The sequence below is a fragment of the Elgaria multicarinata genome, chromosome 9 (genome assembly GCF_023053635.1).
Source record: "Elgaria multicarinata webbii isolate HBS135686 ecotype San Diego chromosome 9, rElgMul1.1.pri, whole genome shotgun sequence".
In the NCBI taxonomy this organism is placed as follows: Eukaryota; Metazoa; Chordata; class Lepidosauria; order Squamata; family Anguidae; genus Elgaria; species Elgaria multicarinata.
This window is the reverse complement of record NC_086179.1, coordinates 78,354,294-78,371,081: the sequence shown is the minus strand read 5'-3', so window position 1 is coordinate 78,371,081 and position 16,788 is coordinate 78,354,294. Positions and strand designations below refer to the sequence as shown.

Below are 16,788 nucleotides of genomic sequence, written 5' to 3'. Positions count from 1 at the left end.
TTACCTTCTTATCACTGAAGTTGGTTTCTCCTATATCCTTCAGTAGCTTTAGAGAGCAAATCTTCAGTAACTACTCTTGGACTATTTTAGGGCAGTGCATGCCTCTTTCTAAAGCAAAAGTTCACTTTCTGCATAGGATCAGCCTCCTAGCAAAGGTGGTCATGCTATAGAGATGGGTCCGCAGGCTACATTTCCCAATGGGAAATTGGTCCTCAGGAACTTTTTTTTTTCAGAAAGCCTGAACTACCAACATTTCATTTTATCTATATCTTTCCTAATACTTGATTCTCTAATGTGCCCAATCCTCAGTGTTCTTTGGGTCAATGGCTGACTTTTCCCTCTTCCTGCATTATCCACCTAATGGGTAATTATTAAGCCTTCTGGGCATGGGGCTGTGCTATTTCCATGTTTGCATTCAATAGCAGAAATCACTCCCTAGACCATTTTACAAATACAAGTCCCTGCCATTCTTTAAGGGTAAAGTCCTAGGCATGCCTAGACAGAAACAAGTGCTATAACTCCCAGCATGCCGCACCAAGCATGACTCGCTGAGGCATCCTGGGAGTTGTAGGATTTCTTTTCTGCTGAAAGATGCATAAGATTGCATCCTGAATCAGTTATTCAAAACTTAAGCTTGTATTTTACATTCTAAATCTTTCATTATCCTTGATAAACTAGAAAGAATTTAAAATATATCAATGTCCTCCTTAAGTAGTTTAGTAAACTTTTAATCTATGGCTTAACCACAGTTACTTCTGTCATGGATGTAATGCTTTTATTAAAGGAACCTAAAGTGGCATATTGGGCCTGTTCAGACAACATGCTAAGCCTTGGTTAGGCTGCTAACCCTTTTGCAGCAAATGATTAGTAAGCATGTTTTAACCGTGGTTATGTAGCCACTGTAGTTAGGAATGGTTCACACAACACGTTAAGCTGTAATGTTTAGCTCAAAATGTATAACCACCTTAGCATGTCATCTGAACAGGGCCACTGAGTTAAAGTCAGTTTAGTTCTGCTAACTTCAATCAGTCTAAACATCAATTGATACTTCTGTTTCTGTGAAGGCAACATCCTCGCTAGACAATTTGATCACTTCAGTTTCCTGTGGAGAACCATTTGTCTGAAACTACCTCCATGTGAGAGGATACAAGTTTTCAGTCCTTCACTTGGATATGGAAAGATTATTCATTCATGCATTTATTTGTATTTATCTACCAACCTGTAGGATACCCAAGACAATGTACAAAAAATCAAACAGTTCAGTAAAATCCATAATTAAAGCCACAACCCATTAACACCACGATAAAACAGAGATGTGAAGAGTCAGAACATCATCATGATGTTTAAAAATGGTTTCCCCAATTATTTTCTGGTTCTTATTTTATTTATTTATTTATTACATTTTTATACCGCCCAATAGCCGAAGCTCTCTGGGCAGTTCACAAAAATTAAAACCATAATAAAACAACCAACATGTTAAAAGCACAATTACAAAATACAACTCTTCGCAACTCTTAGTAAAAATCTGTAGCAGCAGAACAACCAGTCCTTGTTCCAGTGTAAACTCCCCCATCCCAAAACTATTAAAATCAAGGGATTTTAACTTCCTTGAAAGGGAAGTTCCTTCACCTGGTGACAGACACCAATGAGAGTGGTAGCCAGACTACTACACTTTAACCGGGAATTCCAAGCTATAGGCACCATTACCGAAAAAGGCCATATTCCTTACCCTAGAAAACTTCATCTTGGCAAAGAATGGAATCTGGACCTCAACAGCATCTTATAGGGAACAGGATGGTGGAAGAAATGAGAGACTGTGCTCTCTCCTCTAGAAATTTTTCAAACAAATGACCCCACAGGAAAGGGAAGAGCTGAAGTCATCACATGGCTTCTAATACACCTACTCAAAAATTGATGTACAAATCAGCTGTAAAACAGCTTGCTATCTAAGGCGCCACTTCAGTTGATTCCCAAATGTTTTTCCACTCTGACCTGCCAGACCCATTTGCAGTTTGTTGCATATGCAACTGACATAAAGTATAAAATTACACAAACTGTACACATGTTTATTTAATTTTTTTTGTTTACAGACCATTTTCCTAACGTATAATAATTCCCTTACTTCTAATACTCCGCCTCCTAAATTCTCAGTCCTATGCAAATTATTTTCTCTTACTATTCAAAACGCTCATGAAGAACACCAGTAACTTAACGCATGAACAACCTCCTGTGGATATATGGAAGACATATTTCTTCAGAAATATTTGCTTCTTATATCTCTACATGGTTTTACAGCTCAGATATCAAGCCTGCCATTGACCTCTTAAGACAATCTGATTGAGCTCACACGTCATACACAAGATTGTATAACATATATAAGTAGTTTGGAATCACTCTTTTATACTTTTAATAGAAGTGGTTATTTTCTACATTTCTAATGAACATAAACAATGTGATGTTCTAATCCACATTACTGCATGGTTGCGAAAACGGAATCATGGTGCATCATTAAAGGCTGTCTCACCCCCACTCCTCTGACCTGCCCCCTTCACTGTAGATCCAGTATTAAATGTTTTTCTCTTCGTTTTTACATATATTGAAGATAGAGCGAGATCACTACAAGGATTCATAAATTCATGAGTGAGAAGGCTAAAATGTGGAAGGCACAGTGCCGTAATTTAGAGTAATTCCACAAAATCCTGTGGTTTGTGCCATGGCAGGGTATTTTCTCAGTACTTGCAGAGCAACAGCCGTGGCTGCTTTTAGCCTACTAATACAATGATCAGGTTGGCATCCCCATTGGAACTGGTGTTTGAGATGTCCCTTGTCATGGGAGTGAAATTTGTGTGAACTTGCGCTCTTTGGTGGGTGGACAGAGGAACGTATTATTGGTCTGTGATTAAGCAAACATTTTCCCTGCTTAATCTACACTTCATGCAAGATTTCCAAGAAATCCAGCATGGTGTGGTGGGGAGATGATAGTGAAATATAATGACTTTCCTATAAATACTAATCCAAAGTTCTTCTGTTTCCTTACATAGGGGTATAATCAACCCATTCTCTTCTTCAAAATGTGTCCGGCCTTCCCCAATTCAATGTATCCATATTGCTGAAGGCCATACAAAGGCTGTGCTTTGTGTTGATTCTACTGATGATCTCCTCTTCACTGGATCAAAAGGTTTGGCATATCTCTTGTTGGTATATGCAGCTTTCTGGATACTCATCACATGCTGATGATGCTAACACTGGAGTAAGATAATTCTTTAAGAGCCTGGCTACATGTTACATTTACTATGGGACTGCAGCTCCACCCCACAGAGAGTCACTGGGTGTCTTTCTCCATCTTTATCTCCATGGGCGCTTGTCATTCTGTGCAAAACCGAAAACAGATACAGTGGATTAAAAGATTATTAACAGCCTTGTGTAGAAAAGCTCCGTGTATCTCTCTTCTTAGAAGCTAATTTTCTGTGCTTCCCCATCCCCAACCTCACCCATGCAATTAATAAGAAAACTTGGCTACTACGGGCCAAAGCAGATATTATGTTAAGTGCAAGACACCTAACAGGAATCAAAATCCTAGCATGCGAGGCTTACACCCTTCCCCCTGCTGTTGTCCTGATCTGGATTGGGGACCAGTGTGGTGTAGCGGCTAGAGTGTTGGTCTGGGAGTCGGGAGATCCGGATTCTAGTCGCCACTCAGCCATGGAAACCCACTGGGTGACTTTGGGCCTGTCACAGACTCTCAGCTCATTTTAAAACCTTTTTATAGTGCCACCTCACCATTTCTGGCATCGTGGCACTTTACAACAGCACATAGAACAATTTCCATTAAAAACACCTCAACCCACATTAAAATTCAAATCACCCCTTTCCCAAACTCTTGTGTAAATAATAACGCCTTACATGGACATCTGAAACAATGGGGAATGGGAGCCTGTTTAATCTCCAGTGGCAAATCGTTCCATAACCGGGGCCCAGCCTGGCACCCTTCAGATCTGTTGGATTTCAGCTCCCATAACACTCCCCCTCCAAGGTGGCAAAGGCGTGCTGGTTGGGGATGATGGGAGTTGTGGTCCAACATATTTGGAGGGTGCCAGACCGAGAATGGCTGATGCAATCAGTGAAGTGGCTCAGTTTCCCTTCATCCCCCCCTCCTTTTATTTCTCCTTTGCCTTATTTAAATGCAATGTTTAAAACAGTTTTCATACACGTGGGAAATTAGAGTAACATATTCAGGTAATGTAAACATTAACATTCAGGAAAAGTTGGTTGTTTCCCACCTGGCTGTATATATATTTAGAAAGGTAAATATGGAATGACACTTGATAAATTTGTGTATTTATCTAGCCTTGTATAACCTTTTGGCAACTGTTTTTATAGTAGAACACGGGGACCAAAAGTATTAAGCGACTATTTAACAAACAACTAGAACTCCAAAATCAGCCCCACTTTGTTTATTGTGGTGTAGAACTACTGGTTTAGTCCTGTCGAAGCCCAGGTCGCTCTGTGGAATGCAGAGATGACTCGGGCGGTTGACACGATCGCGCCCAAGCGTCCTCTCCCTCTGAGCAGAGCCCGGTCAGCTCCTTGGTATACACCTGAGCTGAGGGCAATGAAGCAAGAGGGGAGACGGCTAGAACGCAGGTGGAGGAAGACTCGTGCTGGGTCTGATCGAACACGGGTTAGAGCTCACTATCGAGCCTACTCTGTGGCGGTGAGGGTGGCAAAGAGGCAGTTCTTTTCCACCAGCATTGCGTCTTCTCAGTGTCGTCCGGCGGAGCTTTTCCGGGTGGTTCGCGGCCTGTTACACTCTGGGCCAGGGCAAGAGATGGTGGAACCCTCGGTAGCACGCTGTGACAAATTTGCACGGCACTTTGAAGATAAAGTCGCTCAGATTCGTCATGAATTGGACATCACACTTAATGCAGCTCCACTAGTAGAGGTGTTCAGAGCGCCGTCCGGTTCAGTTTTATTGGATGAGTTTCAGTTAGTGAGGCCCGAGGATGTGGACAAGGTGCTTGGCCAATTTCCGGTCGACCACCTGTGTGCTTGACCCTTGCCCCTCGTGGCTCATTACATCAAATAAGGAGGGGATCGCCGGCTGGGTCCAGGAGGTTGTAAATGCCTCCTTGAGAGAGGGAGTGGTGCCGGCCTCTTTAAAAGAGGTGGTAATTAGACCACTCCTGAAGAAGCCTAATCTGGACCCGGAAGATGTTAACAACTACAGGCCGGTGGCTAATATCCCTTTCCTGGGCAAGGTGCTTGAGCGGGTGGTTGCAGGACAACTCCAGGCACTCTTGAATGAAACGGATTATCTAGATCCATTTCAATCGGGTTTTAGGCCTGGTTTTGGAACAGAAACTGCCTTGGTCGCCCTGTGGGATGACCTCTGTCGGGAGAGAGACAGGGGGAGTGCGACCCTGTTGGTTCTCCTGGACCTCTCAGCGGCCTTCGATACCATCGACCATGGTATCCTTCTGGATAGGTTGTCTGAGCTGGGAGTTGGAGGTACTGCGTTGCAGTGGTTCCGCTCCTACTTGGATGGCCGATTCCAGAAGGTGGTGCTGGGGGATTATTGCTCTGTGCCGTGGCACCTAAGCCATGGGGTTCCACAGGGCTCTATCTTATCCCCTATGCTGTTTAACATATACATGAAGCCGCTGGGGGAGGTTATCCGGAGATGTGGACTGAGGTGTCATCAATATGCGGATGATACCCAGCTCTACCTTTCCTTTTCATCAAACCCAGGTGAGGCAGTGGCTGTTCTGAACCAGTGCCTGGGCACGGTAATGGACTGGATGAGGGCTAATAAACTGAAACTCAATCCAGACAAGACGGAGGTACTGTTAGCGGGTGGTTCTTCTGTCCGGCGAGGTGATGTTTGCCCTGTCCTGGACGGGGTTGCACTCCCCCTAAAGGATCGGGTCCGTAGTTTGGGAGTGCTCTTCGATCCAGAACTGTCACTTGAGGCACAGGTGAACTCAGTGGCAAAGAGCACCTTTTATCAGCTCAGGCTGATATACCAGCTGCGCCCTTATCTGGACAGAGATAGCTTAGCTACAGTTATCCATGCTCTGATAACCTCTCGTTTGGATTACTGCAATGCGTTATACGTGGGGCTGCCTTTGAAAACGGTCCGGAAACTTCAACTGGTGCAAAACAGGGCAGCAAGGTTATTAACAGGGACTGGCCGGCGAGATCACATTACGCCAGTCCTTTTACAACTTCATTGGCTGCCAGTCCAGGTCCGGGCCCAATTCAAAGTGCTGGTATTGACATTTAAAGCCCTAAACGGTTTGGGGCCAGGTTATCTGAAGGAACGCCTCCTCCCATATGTACCTACCCGGACCTTAAGATCATCTACAGGGGGCCTTCTCCGTGAGCCCCTGCCAAAGGAAGTGAGGCAGGTGGCTACTAGGAGGAGGGCTTTCTCCGCTGTGGCACCCCGGTTGTGGAACGAGCTCCCCAGAGAGGTCCGCTTGGCGCCTACACTATACTGCTTTCGTCGCCAGCTGAAGACCTTTTTATTCACTCAGTATTTTAACACTTAATTTTAACTTAAATTTAAATTTTACTGTTTTAACTCTGTATTTTAATCCTATATCAACTTTGCTGTGTGGTTTTATCCTGGTTGCGCTTTTTATACTGTATTTCGTAATTGTGTTTTAAACTGTTGGGTGTTTTACTGTGGTTTTAATTTTTGTGAACCGCCCAGAGAGCTTCGGCTATTGGGCAGTATAAAAATGTAATAAATAAATAAATAAATAAATAAATAAATTTAAGATCAGGGGAAACATTTGCAACATTGTGATTTAATTCATTTGGGTTTCTCACAAATCTCATTCTAAAGTACTGAAAGGTTGCTGTCAACCTATCTGTTCTGCTTTGCTTCCTTCTGTGGCAGGAGTGCACCACCTTTTTGGACACAGGATGGCCCCATTCAGAAGACACCTTAAAGCACGGTTTTAACCACAGTGGTTAAGCCAGAAAGCCTTATTCGCCATGGTTTAAGGTGTCTTCTGAACACAGCCTGGCTTTCGGGCTTAACCACTGTGGTTAAAACCGTGCTTTAAGGTGTCTTCCGAATAGGGCCGATGTGATGCTAGCTTAAGGGTCATCTCCTCCCTGTCCCCCATTTATGCAAGTTGCCCTGAGAACAATGTATTATAGGGAAACTAATAAAGTATTATGTAGTATTATCCACTTATTTATTTGTTGTTCTTGTCATTTTGTTTTTAGATCGCACTTGTAAAGTATGGAATTTAGTAACTGGACAGGAAATAATGTCTCTCGGTGGTCATCCCAATAATGTTGTATCTGTAAAGTACTGTAATTATACTAGCTTGGTCTTCACAATCTCGACATCTTATATTAAGGTGTGGGACATCCGTGATTCTGCTAAGTGTATTCGGACACTAACGTAAGTTGGAACTCTAAAAGCAAAAATAATAATCTTAAAATTAGATTTTGCAATAAGCAGTGCAAGAACTGTAGTTAATGTAAAACACCCAGGCTAAAATCCAGCTACTTGTTTCCATTTATCTGAATGCAGAAAAAAATTGAATTGTCAAAGACTAATTGTAAGAGTTGTAGGCGAAGAGAAATGACGGTGCAGGGAGGAGGAAAACCTGGTTCTCCTGTTGCTATTTCAAATGTCCCCACCCCAGTGGGCATTTAATAAAGAACTAGGTGAGCTGTAAACTGAGACTATTTAAATAAAAGTGATGGGTTAAGGTGAAGAGCTGCATGTGGAAAAGGCTGAAACAAGGGGATGTGAGTTAGCAGGAATAAAAGCGATCCCTTCTCAGCGAATTCTGATTTGCATTCTGTAATAAGAGTCAAGGAGAGTTTCCTGAGTTAGACTATGGATCCTGTGAATGCCTCTCCAAAGCCACATACTTTCTTATCTTTAATACTTGTTGTCCTTTTCACCAGAGATGGCATCACAATGCAAATTGAGTACCATGGAGCTATGGACCTTCCGCCTCAAATAGAATAGAGGCTGGACTTGCATTTTAGTCCATATATTGAGTTCTTTCAGTATGATATGCTGACATGCATACTGCTCATGTGCAATGGCTCGATCTGTGTACAGCCAGGGAGCTCGTCTGGCTTTAGAAGTCTTGATTTTTTGGAGACGTCTGAGAATGGCTGATGATCCACACATGGGTTTTGCTGCAAAAGTAACTAGAGAAATCCGTATATGATGCCAGGGTGGTGTAGTGGCTAAGGTGTTGGACTGGGAGTTGGGAGATCCGGGTTCTAGTCCCCACTCGGCCATGGAAACCCACTGGGTGACTTTGGGCCAGTCACAGACTCTCAGCACAACCTACCTCACAGGGTTGTTGTTGTGAGGATAACATGGAGAGCAGGAGGATTATGTATGCCGCCTTGGGTTCCTTGGAGGAAAAATGGTGGGATTTTTCGGCTATTGGGCGGTATAAAAATGTAATAAATAAATAAATAAATATAAATGTAAAAAATAAAATAAATAAATATTAGTCAGAATTTGGAATCTCCCTTGTATCCTTGTACCTGAAGGGCATCCCATCTGTTTCTTTTCCCACAGTTACTTGCTTAGACTATTTGGGATAGCCTGAGCTATACATATACAAATGAGGTAGAAATAAATGCATTGGGAGTTTCACTTGGCAGCTTTGCATTTAAAGCTAAAAACTTAGTGTCCGCAAACCATCCCATCATTTGTCCGTGGTCAACATGACATATTGGGACTGATGGAATTACTTACCTACCCACCCCAATTATAGAATTGTTTGTTACTTTTCCTCTTGTTTCCCTGTATAATGTAGGTCATCAGGCCAGGCGATGCCAGGTGATGTTTGCTGTGGAAGTACCAATAGAACAGTGACAATTCCGGCTGGAGAGAACCAGATCAATCAGATAGCCCTAAATCCAACAGGCACTTTTCTGTATGCAGCTGCAGGAAATGCAGTGAGAATGTGGGACCTGAAGAGGTAAAGTTTTCCGAGTAATTCATTGAGTATGCAAAGATATAATTGAGCTGTTGTGTTTACAGGCTCCACACTTGGCTACAGTATCATCAGCAATATTTCTTGGTAGGGTTGAGACTGAAGGGATTTTACACCAGTATGGAGCCTTTTGGGCACCATTTGCAGGTCCTTTCTCATTATATGTTTGTGGTATGAGAAGAAATGCATCGTGGCTTCTTCCTGCTTATGTGAGATGCCCTGAGCCATGTGGGAGGAGTCCATGCTGTGGTTCCTCCTTATATTGGTATCACCTCTCTTGGGAATGGGAGTAATGTTGACATGGAGAGGTGCTGCACTGCAAATGCAACATGAGATAGGTCCCAGATGCAGCTACTGAAGTTCCACAGTGATGTCTAAAGGCTTCTGTGGATCTGCAGACTGAATCCACTAGTCCTACTAGTTTTAACTGCAAATTTGGTTTGTGAAATAGTGCATCCTCAAATTGAAGTTGCGGGGGCTGTATTTGCTGACCTTTAATGTAAACTTACTCAGTGGGGAAGGGGGAATGTGCAAATGGCCGAATAAGGACACAAAGCATTACACAAATTTGGAAAACATCCCACCAATAGAATTTTCAACCTTATACTTACAGCCGTATCTGATTGCTGTACAATATCATATCACTTTCTAATGCAATCAGGAAAATAAATAGGTGCCAAGAAATTTCAGAAGCAGGAAGAATTGAAAATATAAAATTTAAGATAGTCTGGGCAGTACCCAATGGTGTCCCAGCGCAAGTGGTGATTTGCCACTGAAATTCAGAGGCATGGTAGCACAATGGTGTGATGTTTTTGCTGCTGCCTCACTGAATTTTGGTGGCAAATCAGTCACCACTTTCCCCCCATTGCATTAGCAAATGCTAGTTACGTTGCACAAGTGCTGATTTATGCTAGTGCAATACCATTAGCACTAGTGTTGCATCAACATTGGATACTGGCCATTGTCTTAAACAGGGTATTCTTGCTGCTTCTAATATATGTTTAACTTCCACTTACATCCCATATAACTATCTGTAGGGATCAAATTTTGATATCCAGTAGACCTCTGAAAAAATGATTTGGGGAGATGTTCTTTATTTCCTTGAAATATTTAGAGCCTGAGTTGTTTTATACCTGAGTAACTTTTCCTATGTCTACTCTTCTTGTAGGTTTCAGTCTACAGGAAAGCTAACTGGTCACCTGGGCCCTGTTATGTGCCTTACAGTAGACCGCATTTCCAATGGGCAAGATCTCATCATTACTGGCTCAAAGGACCATTATATAAAGGTATTGACCTGGTTTGCACATAACAGCAGAAAATAGTGAGTTAAACAACCCACAGTTAATCTACAATTACTAGTTAGATTAACAATGGGTTATTTAACCCATGATTAACCTATAGTGTTCAGGTTAAAATATCACATAGCAAACCCTGATTGGCCCAGCCAGGCGTTGAATGTTCATAAAGGCTGTGGAACATGCCTGGTATGAACGGCAACAATTTCTGAGTGAGCTAATCTATGATTTGCCGCTGTTCCATGTGACCAGCCCCTGTGTCTCCTATGTCTTTTACAGAGTAGTAATAAATCAGGCTTCAAGAATGGACCATGATTCCATTTTCTCCCTTTCTCTCCTTGCAAAATTTAGAAAGGCACAGTGCAATCATATACACACATAGGACTGCACTATTAGTCTGTCGTCTTTTTACAGTTTTAGGGATAATCAGTCTGACATTCTTTGGAGCTCACCTGTGCATGAAAAATATCAATCCCCTCATTTAATTAAAAAAAATTCAAGCACTCTGGTAGCATTTTGGTTTTATGTTGGAAAGTAAAATAACTGGGTTATCTGGGTGTAAACTGGGTGTAAACTTTCACTCTTTATTTAATAAATCATACTATTTTTCCCAGGTAGTTTTAAAAGCCATTTCCTAAGCATTAGCAGCACACTCCTATGCTTGCATACTCAGAAATAAGACCCACTGAGTTCAGTGGGATTTATTTCCAGGTATATGGCAGACTAAATCTCAGTAATTGCTGTTGGCTTTTTTTAGAGTAATTCAAAATGTTACTTTTGGCTTCTCATTAACTCAGATATGCAGACTTTTTAACTTTTATGTTGCATAATTACCACATAGACAAGCATTGGCAAATGATCTTGTAATCTTCCACTGGTATACTTCAGTTTATTCAGAGTAATTGCGTGGGTGTTTTTTAAATCTGCTAATTATATGATGCTTGTTACTTGAGGCTGTTGTTCTTATACAATAAGAAACTAAAAGTTGGTATAGGAAAAATGCCACAACTGGTTTTCTTCATGATAATCTAACATCCATTCCTTGTGATACTATGGACCTCAGATGTTTATCTGGAGAACACTGAGCTGCAGAGAGAATATAAATAAATTTAAATATTTCATATTCATTGGGCACCACATTTTATTAAATACATATATTATTATAATCAAGTAGTGCTTGCTGCTGCTGCACTGTCCAAAACCTTTTACTGTAATAATGAAGTATCTTGGGTAGTGTTTTGTAGTTTATTGTTCTGACAAGATAATTTGGCAGATATTAAAATGTATTGTTACTGTTCCAGATGTTTGATGTAACTGAGGGAGCTCTTGGAACCGTAAGCCCTACACACAACTTCGAACCTCCACATTATGATGGCATTGAAGCACTTACTATTATGGGAGACAACCTTTTCAGTGGATCCAGAGATAATGGAATTAAAAAGTGGGACTTGGCTCAAAAAGACCTCATACAGGTAGTGCTAAAAACCATGTTGGATATTCAGGTATACAAACTCTGCAAAACAGAGTTACTGGCTAGTTGTCAAAAATTAAAATTCTTCAGTCACCCAAAAACTTCTTAAGTTTCATTTTGGCAGCACCAGTAAAAGGTGTAGGAATGTACAAAGGGATTTGCATCTAGAAAACTGATGTGAGGACCCAAGAATGTAGGCTTGGGCCTAGATTTCAGGTGAGAACTTGACAATGACAGGAGACATACAACACTTGAGGTTATGAGTGCTCCATTCATGGGATTTGTGCAACATTCATGGGTCCTGATAGAATTCCCAGCACCCTTCTTAAATGGAAACTTCTGGCCCTTATGACTGCAAAGGATGTATTTGATTGTGCAGTAGCAGAACTTACCGAAATTGACCTCTTATAAGTCTCTACCCTATTTATGGGCAGAGAATTTTTCACCGAATTTCTCCATGGGGCGGAGAAATCTCCAACAGTTGCTCGCAGGTAGGGCTTACACCACAGCTTCTTTCTTTTTTCTTATAGGTTGTTTCTCACAATGTCTTGTATCTAGCATTGTTCTGGGACATTGTTGGGCATGGGGGAGGGGAAGGAAAGTGAACTGCACAAAAGAATGAGTGTACAATTGATGAAGAAAATAGGGAGGAATCTGCAAAGTGGCCTTTTATTTTTTGAGGCATAAGGGAAAAAATAACTTTCCTGAGAAAAATGTCTTCTGAGAAATTGTGCCTCAGGTCTATTTATTTATATTTATTTATTACATTTATATACCGCCCCATAGGTGAAGCTCTCTAGTTGTCATTCTTCAAGATTCAGCACCTTCCCCAAGATCTTCCAAATGTTACATTGCTGAAGGGTGATTGTTGATAAATGGTGTCTCTAAGATGCTTATGATACTTCTACTTCCCTGAAAGGCCTGTAGCAGGTGTTAGGAGGGCAATGTTGTGTCCAGCTCCTGGGAAGAGGTGGAGCTAGTGTTCCGTCAACATCTGTCCTCCAATTTTCTGCAAGTTTTCTTCCCCTTTGAAAAGGTTCAATTTTTCTGCCTTGTTCTCAGGACATTTTATAATTTGTTTTGGTGATGTTTTTGAGTTTGTTTACCTAATCACTGTGAGATGGCTGAGAATTCAGTGTTTCTTTCCATTGTACACCTCTCCAGCCTTCCAGGCTGCCTGTGCTTCCTGATCTTAAAAAGCCTTATGGGAGGAAATACCTTGTGGTGTCTTCCCCTTGGATTTAATTGAAGTGCAGGAAGCCAAGGAGGCTACATGTTTCTGGAGAGATGATTGTACAATGAAATACAGGACACTCACACACTCCTCAGCCATCTCATAATTCAGGTAAGCGCAAGAATCCCAAACCAAACCCATGAGAATTTCCTGAAATCTTCTTCTCCTTTGAATTTCTTTTTGAAACCAGTTCCTTTATATAAAAATGAATGAGAATGCTATATAAGATTTTTTTTCAGCACAGCACTAGTTGCAGCTTTTTCAACACACTCTGGAGTAAACAATCATAGAATTCTTAAGAGGTGACTTGAGCATTCCACGTCTTGATTTTCATAAATGAATATTGTTGAAGAAGCTGGTGAACTACAACCCATCCACCATGTTCATAAATGTGACATGCATACATGTTATTCAAATGTATACACCAAAATGTGCAAATGACCTTCCTGGTAATCTGATATAGACCTGGTCCTCATGTTAACGACAACGTAGAATATGGGTTAAATATGGATTGCTGTTGAATTGTGGGTTATCTGCAAATCCTGCACAAGCGTTGTAAACCATGAACAACTCAGAGTTCAGACCCCAACAACAAACCATGGTTCTCTTCCTGAGTTGTTTGTGGTTAACAACCCATAATTAAATCATAGTGCAGATAACCCACAATTCAACAACAACCCATAATCTGGGTTGTTGGTGCATGTGAACCAGGGTATAGTTTTCAGAGCCAAACTAACTGCCTATCCTGATTATAGATGTTGCTGATCCTCAACCCAGTTTTGCAATCTGTCTTTTCAGCAAGTTCCTAATGCGCACAAGGATTGGGTGTGTGCCCTTGGACTAGTGCCCGGTTCCCCTGTGCTTCTCAGTGGCTGTCGTGGGGGCATTCTGAAGCTGTGGAATGTAGATACATTTGCACCAATAGGCGAACTGAAAGGACATGACAGTCCTATCAATGCCATCTGCACCAACTCCAGCCAGATTTTTACTGCATCAGAGTGAGTTATTTTAATGCTCTTTTCAGGGACTGGAATGAATTCTCAGCATTCCAGTTCGCTTAAAACACTGATAGTTTAACAAAAAATTAATTACTGAATTTTAACAAATCATTATAAACTTTATAACAATAACATGCAAAAAAAGGTTATAACATATACATTGCATGTTGACTGGTACCTGTTGTTATACATTTATATTATCTCCAGGATGACAGTACAGGTAAGTATTAATTGCTCTAAACAAAAAAAACCAAGCCTTGTAATAATGATCACTGCTTTTGCAGTAAGTGCTGAAATTCAAAGGGCTTTTTGTTAACATTGTGGGTCATGAACTATCTGACTTAATTTTCTTATATGTCTGAGGTCATAGTTGACCCCAAAGCTATAAAAATCTATTTAAAAAATTCTCCTAACTTTCACCAGCTTCTATATCAACCTACGGTAGCTGAAATAGCAAAGTGTTCACCATTCATTATTACTCTTTTATTCATACCTCCAGGAAGTTTTGAGGGTTTTTTCTTTCTTTTATTGTGAATATCAACAAACAGAACAGAAAATACATCATGAAAATGGTGGGGGGGCGGGGGGGGGGAGAACCCCATACATTATTTAGGAAGTTTTGAGTTAAAAAATGCTTGAGCAAGGTATTAGGAGTCTGTGAGATCTCATTGAGGTTTTTAATTATTTAACTGGGGTCTATTTCACACCAGTATCACATTAGAAAATTTGCATTTTTTATTTATGGGTATATGCATTGAAAAACAGCTTTTCTTTGCTTCTTTCTTCATCCATGTTCATGTATTTGATTGTTTAAACATGTTTTCCAGCGATCGAACTGTCAGAATCTGGAAAGCTCCCAACTGTCTAGATGGACAGATCTCAGATCCTGGTGATGGAAGTGAAGATGTTGCCAGTAATTAAACCGGAGTTGATGGGCTAAACATCTCAAGAAATGGCGATAGCCTGTGCTCTTACTACAAGTTGTTTTGCATTTAGTAAGCAAATGCTAGCAGCTGGGGAGAAAGAAAGAACCCCTGGAAGATACAGCTCAATGTTCAGTGTGTTGTATTCTGCTAAAAATGCTGCCCTTAAGAACTGCCCCTATGTACTGTATTTAAAACACTAGTCTGTTGGTTATATATATACATGCTTGCCTCACATATAATGGCTGAATTTGTGTGCATATATAAGCCTTGTAAGTTAAACAAACTGGAAGTCTGTGGCTTGAATGGCAGTCTCAAAAACTGTAACCTAGAATATGAAAGTGCCCTATACCTCACTCTCTGACCCTTCTGTTCAGCCGAACGTCACTTCTCGGTCGTATGGAATGTGCTAGTGTGTCTATAGTCTCATTTCACAAGCCTTTTAAGTTAACAGAAGAGAACCGGAGCAGGAGCGGAGGGGTCCTAAAAAGTTTACTTACGTTTTGCTGCTGTAAGAAATGTCAAGACTGGAGTCCCAGTAAACTGGAACAGATACTGCCCTGACTGTGTCACGCTAACAGCGAATGACCTGCATTAATTGTTAGCATATAGTCTTGTTGACCAAAGTTGTGCAGCTATGTCTACTCTGTGCTCAGGACTAGAATTAAAATGCTGTTGAATTGTTAAGATTTTATTAGTGCTTTGCCTACCACAGTATTCTTACAGAAATATCTTAATCTATTTTTCTTATGGACCTCTTTCTATCACCTCACACTTTTTGTTTTATTTTTAAAAAGGGGGGCAAGGTGTCCTTTCTTTTAATCTAATTTGATATGCTGCTAAATATATTTTAAATATGTTTGCGAACCTTGACAGTTACTTAAAAGAACTGTACCAATTGTGTCAACGAAGGCTGTGTAAATACATGGGTTGTAAAGACAGACTATGTTAACAATGTGCCTGTGTGAGAATTTTTAAAATGCTGTAGAGTGTGGATATTGAGTGAGAGGGATGTATAATTTATCCAGCTTTTCAGGTCATTAATTTGTAAATTCCGCAAGTTTTAAAAGTTTATAATAGAGTCAGAAACAGTGTTTTATTGTGTTGTTTGGTTTGCTAGCAGAAAAATATGTGCTTGTAAATGTATAGCTTGTGGTAGTTGATGCTTAAATTAAAAACAACACCCATACACAACTGAACATGAACTGTTTGATTGTCACTATTTTTGTTTGGTCCTAATACAGAAGGAGAAATTGATGTTCTTAGAGTGAAACTCCATAGGCTTCAAATGCAGTGTGTATGGGTAGTTTTCTAACGCAACTCAATGGCACTCAAAGAAACAAAAAAAAGTACAAATATATTGCTTATCAAAGAACCATAGAATAGTAGAGTTGAAGGGGCCTATAAGGCCATCGAATCCAACCTCCTGCTCATGCAGGAATCCACCCTAAAGCATACCTGACAGATGACTGTCCAGTTGCCTCTTGAACGCTTGTAGTGTGGGAGAGCACACAACCTCCCTAGGTAACTGGTTCCATTGTCGTACTGCTCTAACAGTCAGGAAGCTTTTCCTGATGTCCAGCTGGAATCTGGCTTCCTGTAACTTGAGTCCATTATTTTGTGCCCTGCACTCTGGGATGATCGAAAAGAAATCCTGGCCCTCCTCTGTGTGAATACCTTTTAAGTATTTGAAGAGTGCTATCATGTCTCCCCTCAGTCTCCTCTTCAGGCTAAACAGGCCCAGTTCTTTCAATCTCTCCTCATAGGGCTTTGTTTTCAGACCCCTGATCATCCTGGTTGCCCTCCTCTGAACACGCTCCAGCTTGTCTGCGTCCTTCTTGAATTGTGGAGCCCAGAACTGGATGCTTAGTTTGTCT

The 16,788-nt window shown here is 41.1% G+C and overlaps 1 protein-coding gene across 7 annotated transcripts in view; it reads left to right on the top strand.

Moving 5' to 3' along the window:
- The window catches only part of KIF21A (kinesin family member 21A), a 105,920-nt gene extending 89,774 nt beyond the window's left edge, over window positions 1-16,146 (top strand). For 6 of the 7 annotated variants that reach the window (XM_063134131.1, XM_063134127.1, XM_063134130.1 and 3 more), the window contains 7 exons: window positions 3,042-3,178; window positions 7,240-7,420; window positions 8,811-8,975; window positions 10,159-10,276; window positions 11,587-11,757; window positions 13,789-13,988; window positions 14,816-16,145. In XM_063134131.1, coding sequence (XP_062990201.1) covers window positions 3,042-3,178; window positions 7,240-7,420; window positions 8,811-8,975; window positions 10,159-10,276; window positions 11,587-11,757; window positions 13,789-13,988; window positions 14,816-14,909 — 1,066 coding nt within the window. In that variant the 3' untranslated portion in view covers window positions 14,910-16,145. Of the gene's footprint in view, window positions 1-3,041; window positions 3,179-7,239; window positions 7,421-8,810; window positions 8,976-10,158; window positions 10,277-11,586; window positions 11,758-13,788; window positions 13,989-14,815 lie in introns of all 7 variants that reach the window. The other variant, XM_063134133.1, reaches the window with a different exon arrangement.
- Window positions 16,147-16,788: the final 642 nt, after the last annotated feature.